Source organism: Bos indicus, chromosome 22, assembly GCF_029378745.1.
Source record: "Bos indicus isolate NIAB-ARS_2022 breed Sahiwal x Tharparkar chromosome 22, NIAB-ARS_B.indTharparkar_mat_pri_1.0, whole genome shotgun sequence".
Lineage (NCBI taxonomy): Eukaryota > Metazoa > Chordata > Mammalia > Artiodactyla > Bovidae > Bos > Bos indicus.
Window position 1 is genome coordinate 11,376,715 of NC_091781.1, and position 26,620 is coordinate 11,403,334.

Below are 26,620 nucleotides of genomic sequence, written 5' to 3' on the forward strand. Positions count from 1 at the left end.
CACCTCTCCCTCTGATGCCCCTGGTGGGGGCTGCAGCCTGGCTTTTCCTTTGCACACAGCAAACCTGTCGCACACAGGCCCTCTTCTGGCCTCTGGCTCAGGCCAGAGAAGCTGAGGCCTCCTCTGGAGCCTGGAGTTGCTGGGCCGGATGGGCATGGCTGACTCAGAGTTGGCCCATGCAGCCAGGTTCAGTCAGAAAAGAGGGCTGGGCCACACCCTGTTCAGAGAAGCCAGGCTGCTGGTCTAACCCGTAGGTCAGCAGCTCCCCAAGACTCTCCTCTCTTCTTCTCTCCTGTCTGTCCCTCCCTTCTACTGGGTGGGAGGCACTCTACTTGATTACTTCTGCTGTGTGTAAGCGTGTTCAGTGTGGGGACTGTGTGTCTGTGTGTGGTGGGGCTGGGGGAGCCAAGCGAGAGGCTTTGCACTGAATTGCAGTTGCTGGAATCTGTTCCCTCTGCCCTAAACAACCAGGGACCTCTGTGGGCCCAGCCCTGGCCAGGTGCCCAAATTACTCCCCTAAAATCCAGCTCTCAGTTAGTTACCTCTGCAGGATGCCCCTGAGATCCAGGGGCCATGCCTGCCCAGAGACGAGTTGTCTAATGGTGGACTTTCAGGTGTCTCACACCCCCAGCTGACCTTCCTGTCCCCGATGTGTGAGTGAGGGTGGGTGTAAGGGGAAGTTTCTGGGATGACTTGGAGACAGGCCAGACCTACCGTCAGAGCTGGTGCCTACCTTAAGTCACTTCCCTTGGCCCCTCCCTCCACCACTACCCTGGGGAGGCAAGAGATTAACCCAAGAATGCCAGCTTTCCAGACATGCTTCGGATTCAGCCCTGCCCAATCCCTCCCCCAGAAACACAAACTTGGGTGGGTGAGGTGTGGCGGCAGCAGAGAGAGGCGGGGAGAGAGGAGCAAGACAGGCCAGAGAAGTAGTGGGAACCAAGTCCCGACGGGCCTGCTAAGGGCTGCCATTTTTACTCTGGGGAACATGGGACATTTTCAAGTCAAAAAGGGATGTGTTGTGATTCATATTTTTTTATTTGTATTTAAAAAATTTTTAAATATTTTATTGGAGTATAGTTGATTTACAATGTTGTATTAGTTTCAGGTATTCAGCACAAGTCAATCAATATTACATATACTCTTTGAGTCTTTTCCCATAGAAGCCATTACCGAGTGCTAAATAGAGTTCCTTGTGTTATACAGTGGGTCCTTATTAAGTTATCTATTTTATATATATGTTATTTATATATATATAAATGTAGTGTGTATATGTTAGTCCCAATCTTTCAATTTACCCTGCCCCCGCCCCACCTTTCCCCCTGGTAAGCATGTTTGTTTTTTACACCTGTGATTCTGTTTTGTAAATAAGACATTTGTACTATTTTTTAAGATTAATTTTTTTAAATTTTCCTTTCTCTCCACCCCACAGCTTGTAGGATCCTAGTTTGCTGACCGGGGATTGAATCCCGGTCCCCTGCAGCAGAAGGGTGGACTCCTAATCACTGGAACTCCAGGGAGGTCCCTGATTCATATTTTAAAAGAATCACTCTGGCTGCTGGTCGGGGAGTATCATGGAGGAACAGGGCTGAAGCATGGAGGCCAGGGAAGGGGCTCTTGCAATAATTCAGGTGAGAGTGAATGGTGGGTCAGCTGCCAGTGGTGGGGGCAGAGGTCATGAGAAGTGGGAGGAGTCTGGATACATTTTGATGGGAGAGCCAGCAGGACTGAACAGTAGGGGCTGTGAAAAGAAGAGAAGAGTCAGGGAAGACTCTAGGTTTTTGGCCTGGACCGTTGGAAGCAGTTGGTTCCCAGAAGCTGAAATGGGGAAGGCTGAGGATGAGCAAGTGCTCTGTTGTGGACGCATTACATTTGAGGTAGCTGCAGACAGCCAAGGTGAGATGTCAGGTACAAGATGGATGTACAAGTCTGGAGTTTTAGAGGGGGAGGTGGGCTGGAGCTAAACTCTGGGCTATGGTTCAAAGCATGTTGAAAATGCCGATAAGCCTTCACATAGTTCTAATGGGAGTCTACTCAGGCTAATCTTTCTGAGAGGCAATTTGACAATACCTCAAATATTAAAATATATATATGCTTTGGCCAAGAAATTTTATTTTTATAATTTTTTTAAGGTTTGTGGTTTCTTTTTTAAAAAAAAAATTTATTTATTTGGCTGCTCTGGGTCTTAATTGTGGCACGCAGACTCTTAGCTGTAGCCTGTGGGATCCAGTTCCCTGACCAGGGATCAAATCTGGGCCCCCTGCCTTGGAGCATGGAGCCTTAGCCACTGGACCACCAGGGAAGTCCTTGGCCAAGAAATTTTGATTCTGTATCATCTGTATATTATGTATATAAACATTATATAAGGTAAAGTTCACTAGCAGGGACCTGGTTAAATATAACTTGATATTTCCATTACAGTGTGTTCCCCTGCATCTTTTAAACATAAAACAAAACAAAACAAAAAAACATTATCTTTGAGTTGCAGTGGAAAAAAGCAAATTGTAGGACAATATACATAATGTCTAATATCATTGGTGCTTTTTAAAAATTAAAAAAATCTTTATAAATGTTTCATTTGTATAGGGAGAAACAATAGCTAGAATGATATAGAAATAACCCAAGTAAAGAGATTGAGAGGAAGATACTTTTTATTTTTTATGTATTATTTGAATTTTTATCATACTGATATATACTTTTTGAAATTTAAAAGTAAAAACAGTATTTTTATTGACATATAGTTGATTTACAATGTTAAATTCTGCTGTTTAGCAGATTGACTCAGTTATACACACATATACATTTTTTTGTATTCTTTTCCATTATGGTTTTACAGAATATTGACTATAATTCCCTATGCAATACAGTAGGACCTTGTTATTTATCCATTCTGTATATAATAGTTTGCATCTGCTTACGCTAAACTTGCAGTCCATCACTCTCTGACCCCCTCCCCTGCCCCGCCTTGGCAACCACAGGTCTTTTCTCTACATCTATGAGTCTGTTTCTTTTTTGTAGATAAGTTCATTTGCGTCATATTTTAGACTCCACATACAAGTGATAATCATATGGTATTTGTCTTTCTCTTTCTGACTTTAAAGGTAAAAAATATGTAAAAGGTCAAAGACGCGTGGGAACCCAGAGGTAAACAAACACAAATTCTGGTTGGCAGAACAGGTTGTAAAGTGAAGAAGGGAGCTCAGGAAGTTCCCTTTGTGCTGGCCAAGTTCTCATAGGTGAGGGGCTGGCGCCCTTTACTACTGGTGCAGGGTTAGGACCATTCAGTTAGTCACAGAGCAAACAGAAAGTGGTTGCTGGGCACAGCGAAGTCAGGAATGAATCCGGCTTATCAGGCAGGGAGATTCAAGTAGAAGAGCGAAAAGAGGGTGGAGATGGGGAAGCACAAGAAAGTGGGGAGTGAGGGAACAGGGCGTTTTATTGAGAGGGACCAGGCAGCAAAATACTGCTGAAAAGTCAAGGACGATGAGCACAGAGGAATAACTGGAGCTTTCCTGGAGATCTTGGCCTGGAAAGAGCTGAGGCGGGCTGAAGCCAGAGGGTGGGAAGGTCAGAGAGAAAAGGGGGAGGCCTCTCTCAGGCTGGGCCAGACTGTCTGTGACTTTCTCTGAGGTTCTTTGGAGGCAGGTCAAAGGTAATGGTGAGAATCCATTGTCCTGTCATTCCCAGGGCAGGGAAGGGGGCTGGGGAGACCACCCTGTTTGGGCAGGCCCACTTCTAACACTAGAACAACAGAGTCCCCACCACCACCCAGATGGTTCTATGAGCTCCTTACTGCACAGTGGGGGCAGGGGGAGGCTCACATGTTTATGAACAATTGGACAAACCAGCCCATTTGCCTGCGCTCTCTCCACTTCCACCCCTCCCAGCATTACCACTTACTGTAGCCACCAGTCAGCCAGGAGAGGAAGGCCTTAAAGAAACAGGCTGCACAGGCCCTGCTGGTGGGCTCACAACGTTTGCACAGGCATGGGGCACATCATGTTGACTTCATGGCCTCCTCACTCGGGCGAGGGTGCAGCTCCCAGAGAGTGAGAGCAGGATACTCTCAAGTACACAGTCTAGAACAGGGGCCCTGGCTTCCCAGCTCTGAGGATGGAAGCGCTACCAGAAATTAGAGGTGAGAGAGGCAGGCCCAACCACGAGAACAGGAAGTAGCCCAGGTACGTGGGCAAGCATCCTGGGCCTCAACTCAGGAAGTGGGTTTCAGGCTGTAGGACACACAGACACACCCCAGTAGTAAGAAGAGGACGGCTGTACCACCTCTGAGCAGCCGTCATGCCATGGCAAGGATGAGTCACTGTGATGTCAACGCTGCTGCCCTGACAAGTGCAGGTCTCTCCCCACCTCAGTGGATGATCTCATAACCCACCTGATCGCACACACAGGATGGGTGGGAGTCGTCCTTGGCCCCTCTTCTCTGTCACTCCCTTTACACCCATCCATGAGTCTTCTCAAGTCCATCTTTTAGCTCCATCTCCAATCTGTTCCTCTTACCTGAATCCCAGCATCCTTCCCCTCTTTCCTGACCCCAGTGGAAGTTTCCTGATTGAGCTCCCTGATGCCTCCTGTTTCCACCAGTCTTTGTTTCATAGCAACTTGAGTGATCTCAGTACAATATACAGCTGACCACCAAACACCCAGCTTCAGACCCTTGATGGCCTCCTTCTGTCCTCAGAATAAAGTTTAAATTCCCTAATGTTGCCTGCAAACCCATTTATGATCTGGCCTTTGCCTAGGAGTTTTCCTCCACTCTCTGAGTTCCACCCCTGAACTTCTTTCCTTTCCAGCCATACGTGTGGCCCTCTCCTGGCTTTAGCTCAACGGGGTCCTTCTACATGGTGTGCCCCTTTCCCTTCTCTCCTGGCTTACTCCTACTTGTCTACTTTTTTGCTGAAGAAATTTAAATATAACTTACATACAGTAAAATTTACTCTTTTTGGTGAATAGTTCCATCCCCCCAAGAAATTCCCTCATTCTCCTTAAAGCCAATGTTAGCTCCCATCACCAACTCTTGATAACCACTGATGTGTTTTCTGGCTTGCATTTTTTATAAGTGGGTATCCTATAAATGCACTCATTCAGTATATATGTGTAGCCTTTTTGAGAATGGTTTCTTTTACTCAGCATAATGAATTTGACATTCTTCTATGCTGTCGTGTGTATCTCTAGTCTGTTTCATATTTGTTGTTGAGAGTATTCCATTGCATAGATGTACAATTTATTTTTTTTTCACCAGTAGAAAGAACATTTGGTTTTTTCCCACTTTTTGGAGATCATGAATATTGTTGCTATAAACATCTTCGTACAGGGTTTTGTAGGCACAAACTTTCTCACTTCACTTGGAAAAACACCTAGTTGTGTGGGACTGTTGTGTTACTTTATAAGAAACTGCCAAACTGTTTTTCAAAGTTGCTATACTAGTTTATAGGCTTCCTGGTAGCTCAGCTGGTAAAGAATCCTCCTACAATGCAGGAGACCCCAGTTTGATTTCTGGGTTGGGGAGAGCCCCTGGAGAAGGGATAGGCTACCCACTCCAGTATTCTTGGGCTTCCTTGGTGGCTCAGATGGTAAAGAATCAGGCTGCAATACGGGAAACTTGGGTTCAATCCCTAGGTGGGGAAGATCTCCTGGAGGAGGGCAGGGCAACCCATTCCAGTACTCTTGCCAGGAGAATCCCCATGAACAGAGGGCCTGGTGGGCTACAGTCCTTGGAGTTGCAAAAAGTCAGACATGCCCGAGCGACCATGCACAGCACAGCATACTAGTTTATATTCCTGTCACAATATATGACATTGAGTTGCCTCACCAACACTCAGTTGGTTTGTTCACCTGTTTGTCCATTCAATTTCTTAACATTCTACTAAGCACGTAGAGGTACTGCACTGGAGACTTTTTTTTTAAGTTCTTTATTGAATTTGTTACAGTATTGTTTCTGTTTTGATTTCTTTTGGCCGCCAGGCATGGGAGATCTTAGCTCCCAGACCAGGGATCCAATCTGCACACCCAGCATTAGAAGGCGAAGTCTTAACCACTGGACTGCCAGGGAAGTCCCTGCATTGTGGTTTTAATTTACACGTTCTTGATCACTAATAATGGTGAGTCTACTCATTCTTCTAAATCTCTGCTTGTTTTTCATTTCTACCCACAACCCGCTACTATACTTGCTTTCTCTGTAGACTGATTACTTTCCTGTCCTTTATGGTTCCATGACAACAAACATTTTCTCCACCTTGACCACAACCCACTAAATCCAATTGTTTACCTGTTTCCACCTACCCAACACCCTGGAGAAACACACACACGCTTCCCCATACCTCACAAACCTACACACCCACTTCCCCACACTTCACACACGCATTCAGGCCACCAACTTCCCCACCCTGCCTGCAACCCCTGAGCTCTGCGAATGCAGAAGCAGCATCTTCCTTTGGTATCTCCAGCTCCCAGCACAGACCTGAAACAGAATCCTTACACAATAAATGTTAAATGAATGAATGAATAAATGCTGAACAAATTTGAGAATGGGCAGATGAAATAGAGAGACGCTTTGCAACGAGAAGGACCTGGCTGTGCCAATTAACCCTTTCTCTGTTGGTCCTCACCCTAAGCTCATCTTCAGTTCAGTTCAGTGGCTCAGTTCAGTTCAGTTCAGTCGCTCAGTCATGTCCAACTCTTTGCGACCCCATGAATCGCAGCACGCCAGGCCTCCCTGCCCATCACCAACTCCCAGAGTTTACCCAAACTCATGTCCAGTGAGTCGGTGATGCCATCCAGCCATCTCATCCTCTATCGTCCCCTTCTCCTCCTGCCCCCAATCCCTCCCAGCATCAGGGACTTTTCCAATGAGTCAACTCTTCCCGTGAGGTGGCCAAAGTATTGGAGTTTCAGCTTTAGCATCAGTCCTTCCAAAGAACACCCAGGACTGATCTCCTTTAGAATGGACTGGTTGGATCTCCTTGAAGTCCAAGGGACTCTCAAGAGTCTTCTCCAGCACCACAGTTCAAAAGCATCAATTCTTCAGCACTCAGCTTTCTTCACAGTCCAACTCTCACATCCATACATGATTACTGGAAAAACCATAGCCTTGACTAGATAGACCTTTGTTGGCAAGGTAATATCTCTGCTTTTTAATATGCTATTTAGGCTGGTCATAACTTTCCTTCCAAGGAGTAAGCATCTTTTAATTTCATGGCTGCAATCACCATCTGCAGTGATTTTGGAGCCCCAAAAAATAAAGTCTGACACTGTTTCCACTGTTTCCCCATCTATTTGCCATGAAGTGATGGGACCAGATGCCATGATCTTAGTTTTCTGAATGTTGAGCTTTAAGCCAACTTTTTCACTCTCCTCTTTCATCAAGAGGCTTTTGAGTTCCTCTTCACTTTCTGCCATAAGGGTGGTGTCATCTGCATATCTGAGGTTATTGATATTTCTCCCGGCAATCTTGAGTCCAGCTTGTGCTTCTTCCAGCCCAGCGTTTCTCATGATGTACTCTGCAACACGAGAGAAAACTCTACACATGGACATCACCAGATGGTCAACACCAAAATCAGATTGATTATATTCTTTTCAGCCAAAGATGGAGAAGCCCTATACAGTCAGCAAAAACAAGACCAGGAGTGGACTGTGGCTCAGATCATGAACTCCTTATTGCCAAATGCAGACTTAAATTGAAGAAAGTAGGGAAAACCACTAGACCATTCAGGTATGACCTAAATCAAATCCCTTATGATTATACAGTGGAAATGAGAAATAGGTTTAAGGGACTAGATCTGATAGACAGAGTCCCTGATGAACTATGGACAGAGGTTCATGACATTGTACAGGAGACAGGGATCAAGACCATCCCCACGGAAAAGAAATGCAAAAAAGCAAAATGGCTGTCTGGGCAGGCCTTACAAATAGCTGTGAAAAGAAGAGAAGCGAAAAGCAAAGGAGAAAAGGAAAGATGTAAGCATCTGAATGCAGAGTTCCAAAGAACAGCAAGGAGAGGTAAGAAAGCCTTCCTCAGCAATCAATGCAAAGAAATAGAGGAAAACAACAGAATGGGAAAGACTGGAGATCTCTTCAAGAAAATTAGAGATACCAAGGGAACATTTCATGCAAAGATGGGCTCGATAAAGGGCAGAAATGGTATGGACCTAACAGAAGCAGAAGATATTAAGAAGAGGCGGCAAGAATACACAGAAGAACTGAACAAAAAAGATCTTTATGACCCAGATAATCACAATGGTGTGATCTCTCACCTAGAGCCAGACATCCTGGAATGTGAAGTCAAGTGGGCCTTGAAAGCATCACTACAAACAAAGCTAGTGGAGGTGATGGAATTCCAGTTGAGCTATTTCAAATCCTGAAAGATGGTGCTGTGAAAGTGCTACACTCAATATGCCAGCAAATTTGGAAAACGCAGCAGTGGCCACAGGACTGGAAAAGGTCAGTTTTCATTCCAATCCCAAAGAAAGGCAATGCCAAAGAGTGCTCAAACTACCGCACAATTGGACTCATCTCACACGCTAGTAAAGTCATGCTCAAAATTCTCCAAGCCAGGCTACAGCAATATGTGAACCGTGAACTTCCAGATGTTCAAGCTGGTTTTAGAAAAGGCAGAGGAACCAGAGATCAAATTGCCAACATCCGCTGGATCATGGAAAAAGCAAGAGAGTTCCAGAAAAACATCTATTTCTGCTTTATTGACTATGCCAAAGCCTTTGACTGTGTGGATCGCAATAAACTGTGGAAAATTCTGAAAGAGATGGGAATACCACACCACCTGACCAGCCTCTTGAGAAACCTATATGCAGGTCAGGAAGCAACAGTTAGAACTGGACATGGAACAACAGACTGGTTCCAAATAGGAAAAGCTCATCTTAGTAAAGGCGATACCGCTGTGCGCGTATTTGAGGATGACGGCTTTATGGCACCCTCCTACGGACGGAAGGCGGAAGAGGCAGGCCGGAAGTGCGGCAGGGAGTTAGCGGCGTCTCAGTTGCCATGGAGACTGGAAAGCGAGAGCGGCAGTCGGCTGAGTCTGGATCCTACGCTTTCGCTGGGGCAACGTGGACGCCCAGCCCGCGTCTGGCCCGGATTCGCAGCCCTAGCCAGTCCACCTGGCTCTCCTCCCTCGCCTACTCCGAGTCCTTCCACCATGGCTTCGGGGGTCGGCGCCGCTTCGTCGCGCAGCTTTCGCTCCCGCCGCTCCCCGAGCCGCAACTGCTGCGGTTGCGCCCCACCTCTCTGCGCACCCAAGACATCTCGTACTTGCTCACCGGCGTCTTCCGCAACCTGTACACCGCCGAGGTGATAGGGGAGGAGGTGAGCTCGAATTTGATCAAGGCTCGCGGCAGCGAGGATGCACGGCACGAGGAGTTCGTGGACCAGCTGCAGCAGGTAACAGGGTACCGCGCCCCGCTCGCTTCTCCTTGTGCTCACCCAGGGGATGGCGGGGTCGCGTCTGCGGCTGTGCGGGGGACCCAGGGCGCGACTCAGCCACTCGGCAAATGTCAGCCCCTGTCGGGTGCAGCCGCTGTTCCAGGCACGGGGTACGCAGCTGGGAAGGGCAGACCAAGTCCGTTCCGCCGTATATCCTACGTTGTAGTGGAAGGACACTATATGCGCTCTTAGGCAAATACACACTCTCGACACACATAAGGTGTATATCTGCAGCACCTATCTCTTTACATCTCTACACAGACAATGCATATATAAGTGAAACGACAGAAAGCAGAATAGTTGTTTTCCTGGCGATGATAAAGCTAAACGTCACGTCCGCTCCGGGGTGCCTGCCTTTGTGTCACAAACCACAATCTTAACCATTGAGAGGCATCCGTGCCCAGATTTTAGGAAGCATGCCCAGTCTCTGGAACACCAGCTCTGCTTCCTGAGCTGTATAAGGACAGCAGCTGTCCTGAGTCCTCTCTGATAAGGCCTCTCTGACTGCTGGCCACGCTGCCCACGACTTTCTTAAAGGAGTCTCAACTGAATGCTTTCAGGCAGCTGAGGTGAATTCTGAAGGGGTCGACACCTGGAGGCTTTCAGTTCACTATGCTCTCTGCAGCTAGGTAGCAAGTCCTTCTATCCTGAGTGACACAACCCTTTGTCTACCACAGGTGGTGTGTTAACTCGCATTTGGTATTTCAGAGTTTGGATGACAGAACTCTTTACTGAGAACCCAGTAGTCAGGAGACAGGGTTTGAGACTTGGCACTGTTCCTGACTTTACTGTAAAAGCTTTATGCCATTTCCCTCCGTGGGTCTTAGAGTTCAGCTCTGTCTGGTTAGACCAGGTGGTCTCTGCAGTTCTGTGACTGTTCTGAGCTTCATGGGAAACAATGCTGCTCAAGTGAGGTTGAGTCATCTCACCATATTTCTGTGCATCTGATCACCCACCTGCCAGATTCGGGAGCTCTATAAGCAGCGGCTGGATGAAGTTGAAATGTTGGAGAGACACATCATTCAGGCCCGTGCACGGGCCCTTGCGGAGAAAGAGCGGGCCATGCACCAGGCCAAAGTACAGTTCCTTGAGCCGTTTATCAAGATGCCTCCAGGTGTGTATGATGAGCTGCTCTATGCCTTTCACCCTAACCCCCCAGTTGTTAATATATTATTGTATTACCTCATTGAAAGAAAGTGAAGTCGCTCAGTCATGTCCGGCTCTTTGCGACCCCATGGACAGTAGCCTACCAGGATCCTCTGTCCATGGGATTTTCCAGGCAGGAGTACTGGAGTGGGTTGCTGTTTCCTTCTCTAGGGGATCTTCCCGACGCGAGGATCAAACCCGGGTCTCCCGCCTTGTAGGCAGACTCTTAACTGTCTGAGCCACCAGGTAATGGACGTCATGAAAATGAAAAATTGTGCCTCAAAAGACTTACCAACAGAGTAAAAATGCAACCCACAGAACCGCTCTAGCCTTCTTTAAAATGTTTGGAGAGTGAGTTGCACCAGTGTTGTTTCATTATCACAGAACACTCCAGTGTGCGTGTCTCCAGAGCAGAGTCTCACCTACATAACCAGCACACAACCCCCTAAGCCAGGGAGTCAGCATGGAGGCAGTGTTATCCTCCAGCTCACAGATGGCCTGCAGGTTTTACCTGCTACTCCACAGCGTCCACTTCTCCTCTGTGGTCTAGCATCCTGTCTAGGAAGCCATGCTGCATGCCACTGTCATGTCTCACTTTTAGACTTTTCATTTGGGACCCTTCTTTGAACTTTTCCTGTCTTTTATGTTCTTGACCATTGAGTTTCCCCCCAGGTTTTAAAAATTGTGGTAAAATGCACGTAACATAAAATTTACCCTCAACTATTTTTTAAGAGTACAGTTCAGTGGTATTAAATACATTCATTATCTTATACAAACATCATCACCATCCATCTCCATAACTCTTTTCATCTCACACAACTGATATGTGCATTAAAAATACCTTCACAGTCCCTCTGTTCCTCCAGCCCCTGGCGACCACCATTCTACTTTCTGTCTCTGTAATTCTGACTGCTCTAAGTAGTATTCACATAAGTGGAATCATGCAGTGTTTGTCTTTTTGTGGCTAGCGTGTTTCACTTAGTGTAATGCCCTCAAGGTTCATCCATATTGTAGCCTGTGTCAGAATTTCCTTCCTTCATATGTTAAATAATATTGTGTTTGTATATTACATTTTGCTTATCCATTCATCAGCTGATGAACGCTTGGGTTGCTTCCAGGTGTTAGCTGTTGTGAATAATGCTGCTCTGAACACGGACGTACAAATACCTCTTTGGTTTTGTGTCTAGAAGGGGAATTGTTAGATCATATAGTAGTACTATTTTAATTTTTTGAGGAACCACCATACTGTGCCACAGTGCCTGCACCATTTTTACTTTCCCACCAACAGTATACAGGATTCCCATTTCTCCATACCCTCACCAACACTTATTTTCTGGTTTTTTGATGGGGGTGGGTGTGGGGGTGTGCGTGTGGGGAGGGGTGTGTGTGGGGGGAGGGGTGTGTAGCCATCCTGATGGGTGTGAGGGGGTACCTCATTGTGGTTTTAATTTTGCAATTCCCTGATGATGAGTGATTTTGAGTACCTTTTCATGTGCTTATTTACCATTTGTGTATCTTCTTTGGAGAAATGTCTTTTCAAGCCCATTTTTTTTGGCGGGGGGTCACATTTCACATATTTATTGGGAGCCGTCAGGGAGGGGACCTCTCCCTGTCGATGGAGGAGCTCACAGCTTCTTCAGCCACTCCAGGCTTGGGCCCCGGGGGTCCTGAGGGTAGCTGGGCATGTTGCCATCGTCTTAGAGGGGCACTGGGAACTTCTAGGGTATGATGGCCCATTGATCATGACCGAGTACTTGGTGTTGCGGCTGAGTGTGGGCAGAATGACAGGGACACCCCCACTGGTGAAGGACGCCACCAGCACCAGTTCCTTGGCACAGACATTGTTGAGGGAGGCTGCGATTCTCTCGGCCAGCCTGATCTTAGCGGCAGTGAGGGCACTCACAGCACTCCTCAAGCCTGTTCTTAATCCATCGGATTGTTGGTGAGTTTTAGGAATTCTCTGTATATCCTGGTTATTAATCCCTTACCAGATACATGATTTGAAAATATTTCTCTCGTTCTGTGTTTTCCCTCTGATGCACATTTTTAATTTTCATGAAGTCCAATGTGTTGGTTTTTCTTTTGTCCTCTGTGCCTTTCGTGTAGCTAAGAGATCATTGCTAAATGCAGTGTTGTGAAGTTTTGGCCCTGTGTTTTCTCCTAGAGTTTATTAGGTGTTGGTCTTGGATTTTAGGTCTTGGGTTTAAGGTCTTGGATTAATTTTGAGTTACATAGTGTTACAGAAGGATCCAACTTCATTCTTATACATAAAGATGTCCAGATTTCCTGGCATCATTTGTTGAAAAGACTGTCCTTTCCCTATTGATTGGCCTTGACGCCATTGTCAAAAATCATTCGACCGTATGTATGAGGGTTTATTCCTGGGCTTTCTATTCTATTCTGTTGGTTTTTGTGTCCACTTATGCTAATACTATGTTCTTATTACTGTAGCTTTCTTGTAGGTTTTGAAATCAGCAAGTGTGGGTCCTCCAGCTTTGTTTGTTCAAGATTGTTTTGACTATTGGATATTCCTTGAGATTCCATAATGGATTTTAGGATGGGTTTTACTATTTCTCGGAGAAGGCAATAGCACCCCACTCCAGTACTCTTGTTTGGAAAATCCCATGGATGGAGGAGCCTGTTAGGCTGCAATCCATGGGGTCGCTAAGAGTCGGACACAACTGAGCGACTTCACTTTCACTTTTCACTTTCATGCATTGGAGAAGGAAATGGCAACCCACTCCAGTGTTCTTGCCTAGAGAATCCCAGGGACGGGGGAGCCTGATGGGCTGCCATCTATGGGGTCGCACAGAGTCGGACACGACTGAAGTGACTTAGCATAGCATAGCGTTACTATTTCTGTCATAAAAAATGTCGTTGGGATTTTGATAGAGATTTCATAGAATCCATGTTTTGCTTTGGGTAGTATTGACACTTTTAAAAGAATATTTTGGCTATGCTGGGTCTTTGTCCTGGCACTCAGGCTCTTCATTGCTGTGCACCTACTTTTTCTAGCTGCAGCGAACAGAGGCTACTCTCTAACTGTAGAGAGGTTTCTGGCATGGGCTTCTCCTTGCAGTGGCTTCTCGTTTCGAGCACAGGAACTCTAGAGCGCTGGCTCAGCAGTTGTGACGCATGGGCTTAGTTGCCCTGTGGCGTGTGGAATCTTCCCGGAGCAGGAGTCAAACCTGTGTCCCCTGCATTGGCAGGTGGATTCTCAAGCACTAGGGAAGTCCCAGTGTGGGCATTTTTAACCGTATGAAGTCTTCTAATCCATGAACATGGGATGTATTTCCATTTATGTCCTCTTTCATTTTTTTTCAGCAACGTTTTGTATTTTTTATTATATAAGTCTTCGATCACCATGGTTAATTCTCAACTATCGTATCCTTTCTGATGCTCTTGGGAATGGAATTGTTTTCATAATTTCCTTTTCAGAGTGTTCATTTTAGTGTATAAAAATGCATCAGATTTTTGTGTGCTCACTTTATGTCCTGCTACTTTGCTGAGTTCACTTATTAGTTCTAAAAGAGGTTTTTTTGTGTATGAAATCTTTAGTGTTTTCTGTGTGTGTGCATGCTCAGTCACTCGATCATGTCTGACTCTTTGCGACCCTGTGGACTGTAGCCCACCAGGCTCCTCTGTCTTTGGGATTCTCCAGGCAGGAATACTGGAGTGGGGGACTTCCTTGGTGGTCCAGCGGTTAAGACTCCAGGCTTGCAATGCCAGGGGCCCTGGGTTTGATCCCTGGTCAGAGAACTAGATCCCACATGATGCAAGTACTATATGCTGCAGTGAAGATTGAAGATCAGACCTGGCACAGCCAAACAAAAATGAATTAAAAAAATAGAGTACTGGAGTGGCTTGCCTGCCCTCCTCCAGGGGATCTTCCTGACCCAGGGATCAAACTTGTGTTTCCTGCATTATAGGCAGATTCTTTACTTCTGAGCCACTGGAGAATCCCGCTGTTTTCAACTGATAAGATCATATCATCCACAAACAGTAATAATTTTACTTCTTCCTTTCCAGTTTGGATGCCTTTTAATTCTCGCCTAGTTGTTCTGATTAGAACTTCTAGTATTATGTTTACTACAGACGGTGAAAGCAGGCATTCCTGCCTTGTTCCTGATCTTAGAGGAAAAGCTTTTAAGTCTTTCAGCACGGAGTATGACATTCGCTATGGGTTTTCATCCATGATTTTCACTATGTTGAAATAGTGAAACTATTTTCAAACTATGTTGAAACAGTTTCTGGTTGTCCCTAGTCCTTTGTGTTTATTTTTTTAATCATGAAAGGATGCTGACGTTTTTCAAACAATTTTCTGTATCAGTTGAGGTGACCATGGGACTCTTTCCCCCTTCATTCTGTTACTGTGGTGTATTACATTGATCGAGTTTTGTATGTTGAACCATCCTTGCATCACAGGAACAGATCACAGTTGATAATGCTGAATTTGTGAGGATTTTTGCATCCGTGTTCATAATGGATGTAGTCTTCTTGTAGTGTCTTGATCTGGCTTTATATCAGGATAATGCTGGCCGCTTGAATGAGATAAGAACTGTTCCCTCCTCTTCCATTTTTTTGTGAAAAATTTGAGGATTGATATTAATTCTTTAAATGCACTTGAGAAGAATGTGTATGCCATTATTGTTCGATAGAGTGTTCTATATGTCTGTTAGATCTAGTTAATCTATTGGGCTGTTTGAATCCTCTGTTTCATTACTTGTCTTTTGCCTGGTTCTTCTTTCTATTACTATAAATGGGTACAGAAGTGTCCAACTAGTATTATCGTAGAACTATCTATTTCTCCCATCAGATCTGTCATTTTCTGCTTCATTATTTTGATGATCTGTCATGAGATGTGTAAATGTTTATGCTTATTGTATCTTCTTGCTCTATTGAATCTTTTATTGGTATGTAATGTCTTTCTTTGCTTTATTTGCTTCTTGTAACCTTTTTTGATTAAAAAGTCTTTTTTTCCTCTATTAGTATAGCTACTTCCTCTCCTGACTACTGTTTGCATGGAAATCTTTTTTCACCTTTTCGTTTCCAATCTATTTGAGTCATTGGATCTAAAGTGAGTCTCCTGTAGACAGCAATCTAGATGGATCATGTATTTTTATCTATTCTGCCAATTTTTGTCTTTTGACTGGAGAGTTGAATCCACGTACATTTAAAGTGAAAGAGATAGTCGCTCAGTCATGTCCAACTCTTTGCAACCCCATGAACTGTAGCCCACCAGGCTCCTCTGTCCATGGAATTCTCCAGGCAAGAATACTGGAATGGGTTGCCATTTTCTCCTCCAGGGATCTTCTTGAACCAGGGATCAAACCCGGGTCTCCTGCACCGCCTGCATATTCTTTACCATCTGAGCCACCAGGGAAGCCCAAATTACATTTAAAGTAATTACTCATAAGGAGGAACTTCTGTCACTTTGCTATTTTTTTGTCTTGTATCTCTTTTGTCCCTCATCTCCTACATTAGTTCAGTTCAGTTCAGTCGCTCAGTCATGTCCGACTCTGCGACCCCATGGACGGCAGGCCTCCCTGTCCATCACCAACTCTCAGAGTTTACCCAAACTCATGTCCATTGAGTTAGTGATGCCATCCAACCATCTCATCCTCTGTCGTCCCCTTCTCCCCCTGCCTTCAATCTTTCCCAGCATCAGGGTCTTTTCAAATGAGTTAGCTCTTCGCAAGCAGGTAGCCAAAGTATTGGAGTTTCGGCTTCAACATCAGTCCTTCCAAAGAACACCCAGGACTGGTCTCCTTTAGGATGGACTGGTTGGATCTCCTTGAAGTCCAAGGGACTCTCAAGAGTCTTCTCCAACACCACAGTTCAAAAGCATCAGTTCTTCAGTGTTACTGTCTTATTTTGTATTTAGTCAGTTTTTGTAGTGAAATGTTTAAATTTCCTTTTTCTAAATTTTCTTTTGAGTATATTCTACAGCTATTCTCTTTGTGGTTGCCCTAGGGATTACATTTAAAAGCCCCAAATTATAATATTCTCATCTGAATGTATACCAGCTTAACTTGAATAAATACAAAATTCTTTGTTTCTTTACATCTCCATCCCCACCCCTTTTGGTTGTTGATGTCACAGAATTACATCTTTATACATTGTGTGCCCAGAAATACCAACTAATCCGTTAGTCTTGTAAATTATGTAGAAAATAAAGACTTGGAGTTACAAACCAAAGTCACTATAATACTAACATTTATGATAATACTAGCTTAATATAATACTAACTTTTCATACTACTGTATATTTTGGGGGCTTCCCAAGTGGCACTAGAGGTAAAGAACCTGCCTGCCAGTGCAGGAGACATAGGAGACTCAGCTTTAATCCCTGGGTTGGGAAGATACCTGGAGGATAGAGGGCATGGCAGCATGCTCCAATATTCTTGCCTGGAGAATCCCATGGACAGAGGAGCCTGGCAGGTTGCCGTCCGTGGGCTATAGTCACGAAGAGTCATGACTGAAGCAACTTAGCACATAACTTTGAACTTGTTTTTTTGTTTTAGCTTTAATAGTTTTTTTTTCCTTTAAATGTATTAGTCTGTTAAATCATGTAGAAAATTTTCATGGTTTCCCATGTATTTACCCTTACTGACATCTTTATTTCTTCGTGTGGCTTGGAGTTACTGTCTAGCGTCCTTTCACTGCACGTTACAGAGCTCCTTTGAGCGTTGCCGGTCAGGTCTAGTGGTAACAGACGCCCTCAGCTTCTGTTTATCAGGAAATGTCTTAATTTCTCTCTCCCTTTGAAGGACAGTTTTTACTGGATATAGGATTCTTGGTTAACAGTTTTTCCTTTTAGCACTTTGACTATATTGACCCACTGCCTTCTGGCTTCCAAAATTTCTGATGAAAAGTCTACTGACAACTTTATTGAGGATCTTTGGATGTGATGAGTCACTACTGTCTTGGTACTTTCAAGATTCTTTCTTTATCTTTCAAATGTTTAATTATAACGTGTCAATGAGTCTTTGAGTTCATTTTATAATTCATGAGCTTCTTGGATCTTTATATTCATGTATTTCATTAAATCCAGGCCGTTTTCAGCCATTCTTTCCTTAGATATATCCTCTCTGCCCCTTTTTCCCTTTCTTTTCCTTCTAGGACTCCCACAATGTGTATGTTAGTTACTTGCTGGTGTCCCACAGGCCTCTTAGGCTCTCTTTACTTTTCTTCAAATCTTTTTTCCTTTTCGTTTGACTCAATAATTTCCTGTTTTTGTATCTTCAAGTTCACTGATTCTCTCTTATGCCTGCTCAGATATGCTTTTGAATCCCTTTAATAATGAGATTTTCATTTCAGTTAGTGTTCTTTTCAGTTCCAACATGTCTTTTTAGCTTCCTTATAGGTTTTCTGCCTGTTGATATTTATGTTTTTTTGTACATCATTTTCTTGATATTCTCCACATGTTTTTTTATTAATAGCTCTATGAGCATCTTCAAGACAGTTGTTCTAAGCCTTTGCCTAGTATAACTGCTGTCAGGTTTTTTCAAGGACAGTTGTTGATTTAATTTTTTCCTTTGAATGGGCCATACTTTCTCATTTCTTTATATGTTTTCAATTTTTTTTGTTGTTAGAAACTGGACATTTGAATCTAATAATTATGTGTCTTTAGAAATCAGATTCTCCCCCTTCCACAGAGCTTGCTGGTTATTTTGTAATTGTTTTTGTTGTTTTTTTTGTTAGTTATTGTTGGCTGTCTATGCTGAGGTTCAGCCTGAGCTTAATCTTAAGGTTCTTTTCCGAACCCTTCCCTGAGAGTATGTGGTCATGTTCTGATTTCTCCCTAATCTGCAGTTGTTTTTGAATGTCTTAGTCTTTAATATCTGGCTTTCAAAAGAGGAAAAAGAAAGATGGAGGAGGGGGGTGCTAGCCATTTGAATTCCCTAGAAGTCACTTCCACCTGGAGGAGGTGGGGCATGCCACAATGTGGGAAGTGCTTCTTTGCCTGCACCTCTGTGGTCATCGGCAGTCAGAGCACAGATCCCAGGCATTTGGAGGACAGCCTCTTTTTGGGTCACCCACGCTGTCACGGGTTGTGTGTAGGTTGCCCCTGCCCTGGGACTGAGAGTGAGGGCTGGGTAGCTGCTCGTGTGCTAAGTTCACTGCAATTGCCTGTCCAGGCTTCCCCCTGGAAGTACAAGTCAAACAGATGCCATAGTTACAGAGTTGTCCAATTTGACTGATTCTACTAGTGCAACTTGCACCTAGGTGGAGAGACAGAGTCCTTGTGCTTTGTACGCCCATCTCCCCAGGATCCTCTCTTTTGACAGTTGTTTTTTTTAATTAGTTATTTTGGCTGTACCTGGTCTTAGTTGCAGCATGTGGGATCTAATTCCCTCACCAGAGATTGAATGCTGGCCCCTTGCGTTGGGCGCTCAGAGTGTTAGCCATTGGACCACCAGGGAAGCCCCTCCTGACAGTTCTTGAGAAGCCTCTCACTCTATAAGGTGGTTCTAATGTTTCCTCGTGACCAAACTCCAATTCATGCTTGGCAGCAGCACCATACAGATGATGCTGGTTGCGCCAGCCCTCCAGCACTTGGCTCCTCTCACTGCCACACATCAGGAGGCACAAGTGATGTTAGCCCTGGTCACCTGGTCACCTTCGTGTCTCCACGTTAAATTCTCCACATTAGATTGTAACTGACTAGTATTTTGTGGAGAGGTATTCTCAGATTTGACCAGTATGTTTTTTCCTCATCAAATCCCCACACCAGCAGTGAGCCAGCGGTGCTAAGAGCTCTTTTCAGTCTACCATCTCTATGATGATACTTGGTAAATTTTTTTGTCAAAGAAACTGGGTCATTTTTTCCTATACGTTTGTCTACAGTTTGGATTTTGCTGATTTAACCATTGTGGTATCATTTAACCTGTTCTTATCCCTGTATTCCTTGCAGTTCACTAGTTATTTCTAGAGACTTTATGAGATTTAAGTTCAACTTTTTAGAGGAGAAGGGGAGAGACCAGTTCATAGATGGTGCTGTGTGCTCCCTTCAGGAGATGCATGGTGTTTGATATCTCTTGTTTTCATGATGCTGCCAGTTTTTGCCTAGATATATTGTTTCATTAGGGGTTACAAACTATAATGCTAATGGTACTGAAATACTTCTGTAAAGAGAAACTTTTCTGTGATGACTCTGATTACCCTGAGATAGGAGCAGAATTAATTCTTTCCCTTTATCTGCCAGTTTTTAAAATAATGAGTTGGTTTCCCTAACATCTTCCAAAGATGAGTAAAAAGGTTTGGCTGGTTGGTTTTTCCTATCATTATGAACTCATGGATTTCATAACTAATTATGTTTATTGTCCTGTTGATGCTCAGACTGTCCCATCTTTAGCCGCTTGGAGCCTTTTCAAGTTGATGCCTGACTCTGTTGGCATAGCACTGGTTGCCTGTGGTAAACTTCCTTACTTTCTGGAATGATCGGAAGTTCCAGGTTCATCTTGTGTGTCTATTGCTCCAGATCTGGAATCGGCCATTTCTCCAATAAGTCCTGGTACCTTATAGTCCCCTCAAAGACTTTGATCTGTCATCCTGCATCCCTGAAAATCGTCCTTTTCCAGGGCAGCAGAGACAGTGCTTTTAGGGTGAGGAGACCTGGCGTGTCTGTGGCCTGCAGGGAGGGAGAAGTAGAAGATACAGTGGCTTCAGAAAGCTCTACACTTATGGGGTGCTGCTGGGGACCAAATGATGGGTAAGATGCTTCATGAATGTTATTCCACGGAATCCTTCCAACAACCCTGTGAGACAGGTTTTCTCTCCATTTACAGGTATAAGAATTGAGACAGGACCTCAGATCATTCCCTAAATTCCCACAGCTCAAAAGGGCTGGGACCCAGCTTTGAACTTGTGTCTATCGTGAAAGCCCATGTCTGTCTCTGTCAGGAGGAGGGGGAAGGCCTGTTTTCCACGCACAGTGTCACATGGTTGCAGATGGCTTCCCCTAGGGTGTGTGGGGCCCTGTCCCCGTCAGGTCTGCCCTCGCTGAAGCTCAGCCCTGTGAGACAGTGAACACCCCGTGCAGATTCTGTGTCTCCTCCTGTCCCCACTTCTCCACAGCAGTCGTGTAGCTGCCAGACCCCCTCCCTCAGTCGTGGATTCAGGCAGAGATGACTGGTAGTGGATGCTTGGGAGGATTTGTTGGTTGCCTGCTATCTGGCAAGTCCCCAGAGTCAGATACTGTCCCTGTCTTTGGTAGAATTCTTCTGGCTAGAGATCAGGGGAGATTACGTAATTATTTGTTTGTTTGCTTTTAAGGAAAGTGGAATAAAACATTGAGAATGAAGTGAAGTCGCATCCGACTCTTTGCGACCCCATGGACTGTAGCCTATCAGGCTCCTCCGTCCATGGGATTTTCTAGGCATGAGTGCTGGAGTGGATTGCCATTTCTTTCTCCAGGGGATCTTCCCGACCCAGGAATCAAACCTGGGTCTCCCGCATTGCAGGCAGACGCTTTACTGTCTGAGCCACCAGGGAAATTCTCAAACATTGAGAACTGGGAAACAAACATCAGCCAAGAGCATTTCCCAATGACCTTCATTTTATTTTTTTACCCAAGATAATATTAAGTTATGGGCTTCTTAGATGGTGCTAGTGGTAAAGAACCGCCCTGCCAATACAGGAGATTTTAAGAGACATGGGTTTGATCCCTGGGTTAGGAAAATCCCCTGGGTTAGGAAATTCTCCAGTGGGAAATGGCAGCCCACTCCAGTATTCTTGCGTAGAGAATCTCCATGGACAGAGGAGCCTGGCAGGCTGCAGTCCATGGGATCGCAGAGTCGGACACGACTGAGTGACTTAGCACGCAATATTAGGTTATAAGCGGACATTATCCACCTTGGTTTCTCAGCCTTCTGCTGACAAGGTTTCTCTTTTTTATTTCAGAAATAGCAGAAGTAGAGACCTTAATCCAGTTCCCTGGACACCTTTCTGGTTCTGCTTCTCAGGGTAGAGAGTGGTGTCCCAAGAACCTCTTTTGTAACTTGGATGATTGATCATGAAGATGATTGTTATTTGAGGCACTGAAGTAACCTTTCTCTCTTTGCTAATACAAATGTCACAAGGTGGAAAATGTGTGTAAATTCTCCAGACAGAGGGAGAAAGATCAGAAGTCTGCAGAATGTTCTGTTTTTTGTTTGTTCCCTTTCCTTGCTGGTGTCTTATCTGCATTATCTTTTGGGAAAGGGAGCAGCCAGTGCCTTGCAGTCCCATGCTCAGGGGCAGGGTCCATGTAGGAAGCCCACCCTTCCTACAAGAGGTCACAAGGCCAGTGCAGGGTGCCCAAGGCTTACCTGGTCCACCATCCATGCCTGAGGTGGAGAGAGACTTCCCAAAGCCTTGATAACAAGCTGCACCCCACCAGCCTGCTCCTGCAGACACAGAACTGCCCGTGGCCTAGGGGAGGACCTTGGAGGGAATGGTATCAGAACAGAGAGGATACATCTCCTTGCCACATGGCCTTTGCCATTTTTCTGGAAGCTTTATCTTATCTTTTACTATTTCAAATAGGCCATTGCCAGGTCCTTGGGAACTGGGCTGGACTGTGTCAGTTTGGCATTGCTGCCACTCCCTGCTGAGGGCTCTGTATTGCAGAGGAGAGGCCTGGGATCCACATTTGCCCAGAATGACCCTTTCAGCTGTGGTTCTGGGATGGATCAATGAGAGGCTCTTGGTGAATTTTGGAAGGAAACCTCTGTTCTCCAGAAACAGGTGCGGGCAGATGACTGAGCAGTTTTGAGTTTCACAGCAAGAGTCCAGATCATGTCCTAAGAGCCCTTTGCTTCAGTGCTGTGGGCTGAAGTTCTTCATGGCGAGTTAATTCCCTGACCTCTCTCCCACTCCGTAATCCCCTACATTCAAACAACCTCCCCTTTATTTGGCTGCAGCACAGCTTGTGCGATCCTAGTTCCCCAGTGAGGGGTTGAACCTGCCTCCCCTGCAGTGGAAGCATAACCTGTGCCCCCTGCAGTCCACATAACCCCTGGACCATCAGGGAAATCCCAGAAAGTCCTCTTAAAGCACCATGTTTGTTAATGGAACAAGCAACAAAGCTTGAAAACTTTCGAGTCTTCCATTCACCCTATTTTTTCCTTAATTTTTATCAAAGTAGTAGTGCACATGATTCTTTTCTTTTCTTTTTGGGTTTTTTTTTTTTTTTTTTTCTTTTTTGGCTGTTCAGTTCAGTTGCCCAGTCATGTCCGACTCTTGGCAACCCCATGGACTGCAGCACGCCAGGCCTCCCTGTCCATCACCAACTCCTGGAGCTTGCTCAAACTCATATCCATTGAGTCGGTGATGCCATCCAACCATCTCATCCTCTGTCGTCCCCTTCTCCTCCCACCTTCAGTCTTTCCCAGCATCAGGGTCTTTTCAAATGAGTCAGTTCTTCGCATCAGGTGGCCAAAGTATTGGAGTTTCAGCTTCAGCATCAGTCCCTCTAATGAATATTCAGGACGGATTTCCTTTAGGATTGACTGGTTGGATCTCCTTGTAGTCCAAGAGACTCAAGAGTCTTCTCCAACACCACAGTTCACAAGCATCAGTTCTGTGCTCAGCTTTCTTTATGTTCCAACTCTCACATCCATACATGACTACTGGAAAAACCAAAGCTTTGACTAGATGGACCTTTGTTGCCAAAGTAATGTCCCTGCTTTTTAATATGCTGTCTAGGTTGGTCATGACTTTTCTTCCAAGGAGCAAGCGTCTTTTAATTTCATGGCTGCAGTCACCATCTGCAGTGACTTTGGGAACCCAAGAAAATACAGTCTGTCACTGTTTCCACTGTTCCCCCATCTGTTTGCTGGGGGGTTTTGGCTGTGCTGAGTCTTTATTGGTGCACTCGGACTTTCTCTAGTTGGAGTGAGCAGCGACTGCTCTCTAGTTGCAGCGCGTGGGCTTCTCAGTGTCGTGCGTTCTGTTGCACAGCACAAGCTCTAGCATGCAGGCTTCAGTGGTTGTGGCTCGTGGGCTCTATAGTGCAGGCTAAGTAGTTTTGGTGCACTGGCTTAGTTGCCTAATCGTCTGTGGAATCTTGCCAGACCAGGGATTGAACTCATGTCCCGTGCATCGGCAGGCAGAGTCTTAACCACTGGACCACCAGGGAAGTCCTGTGTACATGGTTTTAAAAAATCAAATAGTTTAGAAAAACTTCTAATAAAATAGAAAAAATCCTCGCCTACATATGTCATTACACATTTGTCCAAATCCATAGACTGTGGAATACCAAGAGTGAATCCTAATAGAAACTTCAGGGTTTGTGTGATAGTGGTGTGTCAGTGTCGGGATCTTCAGTTGTAAGAAATGTTGATAAAGGGGGAGGCTGTGCATGTGTGGGGGCAGAGAGTACATGGGAAGCCTCTGTACCTTCTTCTCAATTTTGCTACAAATCTAACACTGCTCAAAAAGTCTGTTGGAAAAAATCCTCTACCTCACCTTTCCCAACTTCAGTCCACCTGCCAGACATGGCCATTTTTATCTCTAATTCTTCTCAAAGCCTCTCAATAACATACCTTTTCTACTGTTTCCGTGCTCATCAACCCAAGATGTTATTTATCACCTTCCCCTTCTATTAAATGAGATCTCCTCTCCTGAGTCTGCTGGTCGGTTGGTGGTTGGCTGATCTAGCTGGGCTTAATTGGCTAGACCAACATCCAGCTGTGTGTCCAGCTGACCATGGTTCCCTCTGCATGTTGGGTTCAAGTCTGCTCCACGTGGATTCCTGCTGGGGTCTAGGGTGAAGAGCCAGGAGCTCTTCTCATGACGATGGCAAAGACACAAGAGGGAATGCTCAGCTGCACAAGCACCTTTCAAAATCTTGCCATCATCCTGACATCATAGGGCCAACATCAAGGGTGAAGAGGTGGGCTCTGTCTCTAGTGATAGGAACTGCACACTCACATGGCAGGGGGTGTGGATACAGAGAAGAGTGAAAAATTGGGGCCACTCATCAATCTATTTCTCCTAACTCTTTTTTATTGATCTCTCTGCGAGTAACCAGATTTTGGCTTAAATAATACCACAACACAGCCTTGCCTAATGGTTAGCCTCTTGTAAGTGACCAACTAAAATACTCACTGATAAGTTTCTTAAATCTCAAAATCACCACTGAGGAATTCTGTTAGGTGGTTTAGGCTGGGAGGATGAAGAAAGCTTGAGTGTAGTTTCTTTGACATCAATCTGCTTCAAAACACCTTTTCTCATTCCCTTCTGTGTAGTGAAGACCATCTTCAGATGGTGTGTGGACAACGAGTTGCTGCGGAAGCATCATTTGATCTGCCCGAATGATTACTACAGCGATACGGTGCCATTTTGCTCTGCACCTAAAGGTAAGGCATCTGTACTGCCTTCAAGCCTCTGACACCATTCCAGGGAAGTTCTTTAGTAGCAGGACCACAGCAGCCACCTTTGTGCCATTTCTTTGTTCATAGATCTTTTGATCGTGGCTATTGGGAGGGCCAGCTCTGAGCATGCCACTTCCTCACTAGCTTACTAACTCCTACGAGATAAAAGTCTCAGCTTCTCAAAGTGATGATATCCTAGTCAGTTGCCCAACAACAAGATGCGAAATTATTTTAAAATGTAGTTGAATGAATCACAAGAGGGTGGATCTGCAGACATAGACGAGCAAGGGAGCAAGTGTCTCATGGGCTCAGAACCCAGACCTAAGGGTTCTGCATACCCCTTACAGGCCAGGAGCCACTTTGAGTGTGGAGAGAAGCTTGGGAGCAGCGAAGGCTATGTGTGTGTGACTGTGATACTGGGCCAGTTTCCTGCGCTGTGGGAGGCAAGATCCTTTGAGAATGAGTGGGTGGGAAGCTGTCTTGTGGGTTTAAGCAGGAAGGTAGTTTTGGAAGTGTATCCGTGTAGATCCTGTGACCAGACATCTGGATGGCAGCCTGCCGGTGCCAGGCTCCAAAGATAAGCTCGTCAGCAGCCCCAGTCAATGGAACTCTGATGATCTCCTGGGGGTTTGGAGCTGAAGAAAGCATTTGGGGTAGGAGGATGGGGGTCCAGAGAATTGAGGATGTAGATGAAGAGAGAGTTTAAGTGGCAGCCTGGGCCATGCTGACAGGTGAGGCAGAAAGTGGAAGCAGAACCAAGTGCCTGAGATACTCAGCCACTTATTCCAACCAACTTTCAAATACTATCTTAGGCAGGTAAATAAGGATGGAGTTGACATGTACTGAGGATTTTTTTTTCCCCTGTGGGATCTAGTTCTATTTCTTTTTCAAATCAGTTTTATTGGAGTATAGTTGATTGACAGTGTTGGGTTATTTTTAGGCATATGGTAAGGTGAGTCAGCAGAGAAGGCAATGGCACCCCACTCCAGTACTCTTGCCTGGAAAATCCCATGGATGGAGGAGCCTGGTAGTCTGCAGTCCATGGGGTCGCTGAGAGTCAGGCATGACTGAGCGACTTCACTTTCACTTTTCACTTTCATGCATTGGAGAAGGAAATGGCAACCCACTCCAGTGTTCTTGCCTGGAGAATCCCAGGGACGGGGGAGCCTGGTGGGCTGCCTTCTATGGGGTCGCAGAGAGTCGGACATGACTGAAGCGACTTAGCAGCAGCAGCAGCAAGGTGAGTCAGTATACAATACATATAGTCCACTCTTTTTTAGATTCTGTTCCCATATAGGTCACTGCAGAGTACTGAGTAGGTGTTACTGAGCATTCACCTGGCACTGTGCTCGGAGATGTGATGGTACCAGTTTCACTGCTGGCAACGTTGAATATCCTCATTTAACCTTTTGGAGATGATTTTACAGTCTACAAAGCTAATACAGACTTTGATTTCTCATGTGAGCCTTTTAAAAAGCATGTTCACGTATGCGGTATGTGTGACAGTGGTCCTCTCCTGTTCCCGGCCATGTTTGACAAGTGAACAGATAATACAACATGAGCACTAGAGTCTCAAGATGCAGAGTAAGTTCCAGGAGTACCTGAGATGCTGAAGGGCAATTATTTAATACATCTGGTGTAGGAAATATAAACATTTAGAAAAAA

At 45.2% G+C, this 26,620-nt stretch overlaps 1 protein-coding gene across 6 annotated transcripts in view; it reads left to right on the forward strand.

The window, feature by feature from the left end:
- Positions 1-8,973: 8,973 nt before the first annotated feature.
- DLEC1 (DLEC1 cilia and flagella associated protein) overlaps positions 8,974-26,620 on the forward strand; it is a 90,510-nt gene continuing 72,863 nt past the window's right edge. For all 6 annotated transcript variants that reach the window (XR_011562919.1, XR_011562920.1, XM_019984818.2 and 3 more), the window contains exons 1-3: positions 8,974-9,408; positions 10,414-10,564; positions 24,830-24,940. Coding sequence is in view for 4 of the 6 variants with exons in the window: in XM_019984818.2 (XP_019840377.2) it covers positions 9,013-9,408; positions 10,414-10,564; positions 24,830-24,940 (658 nt within the window). In the remaining 2 variants the exon portion in view is untranslated. The remainder of the gene's footprint in view (positions 9,409-10,413; positions 10,565-24,829; positions 24,941-26,620) is intronic.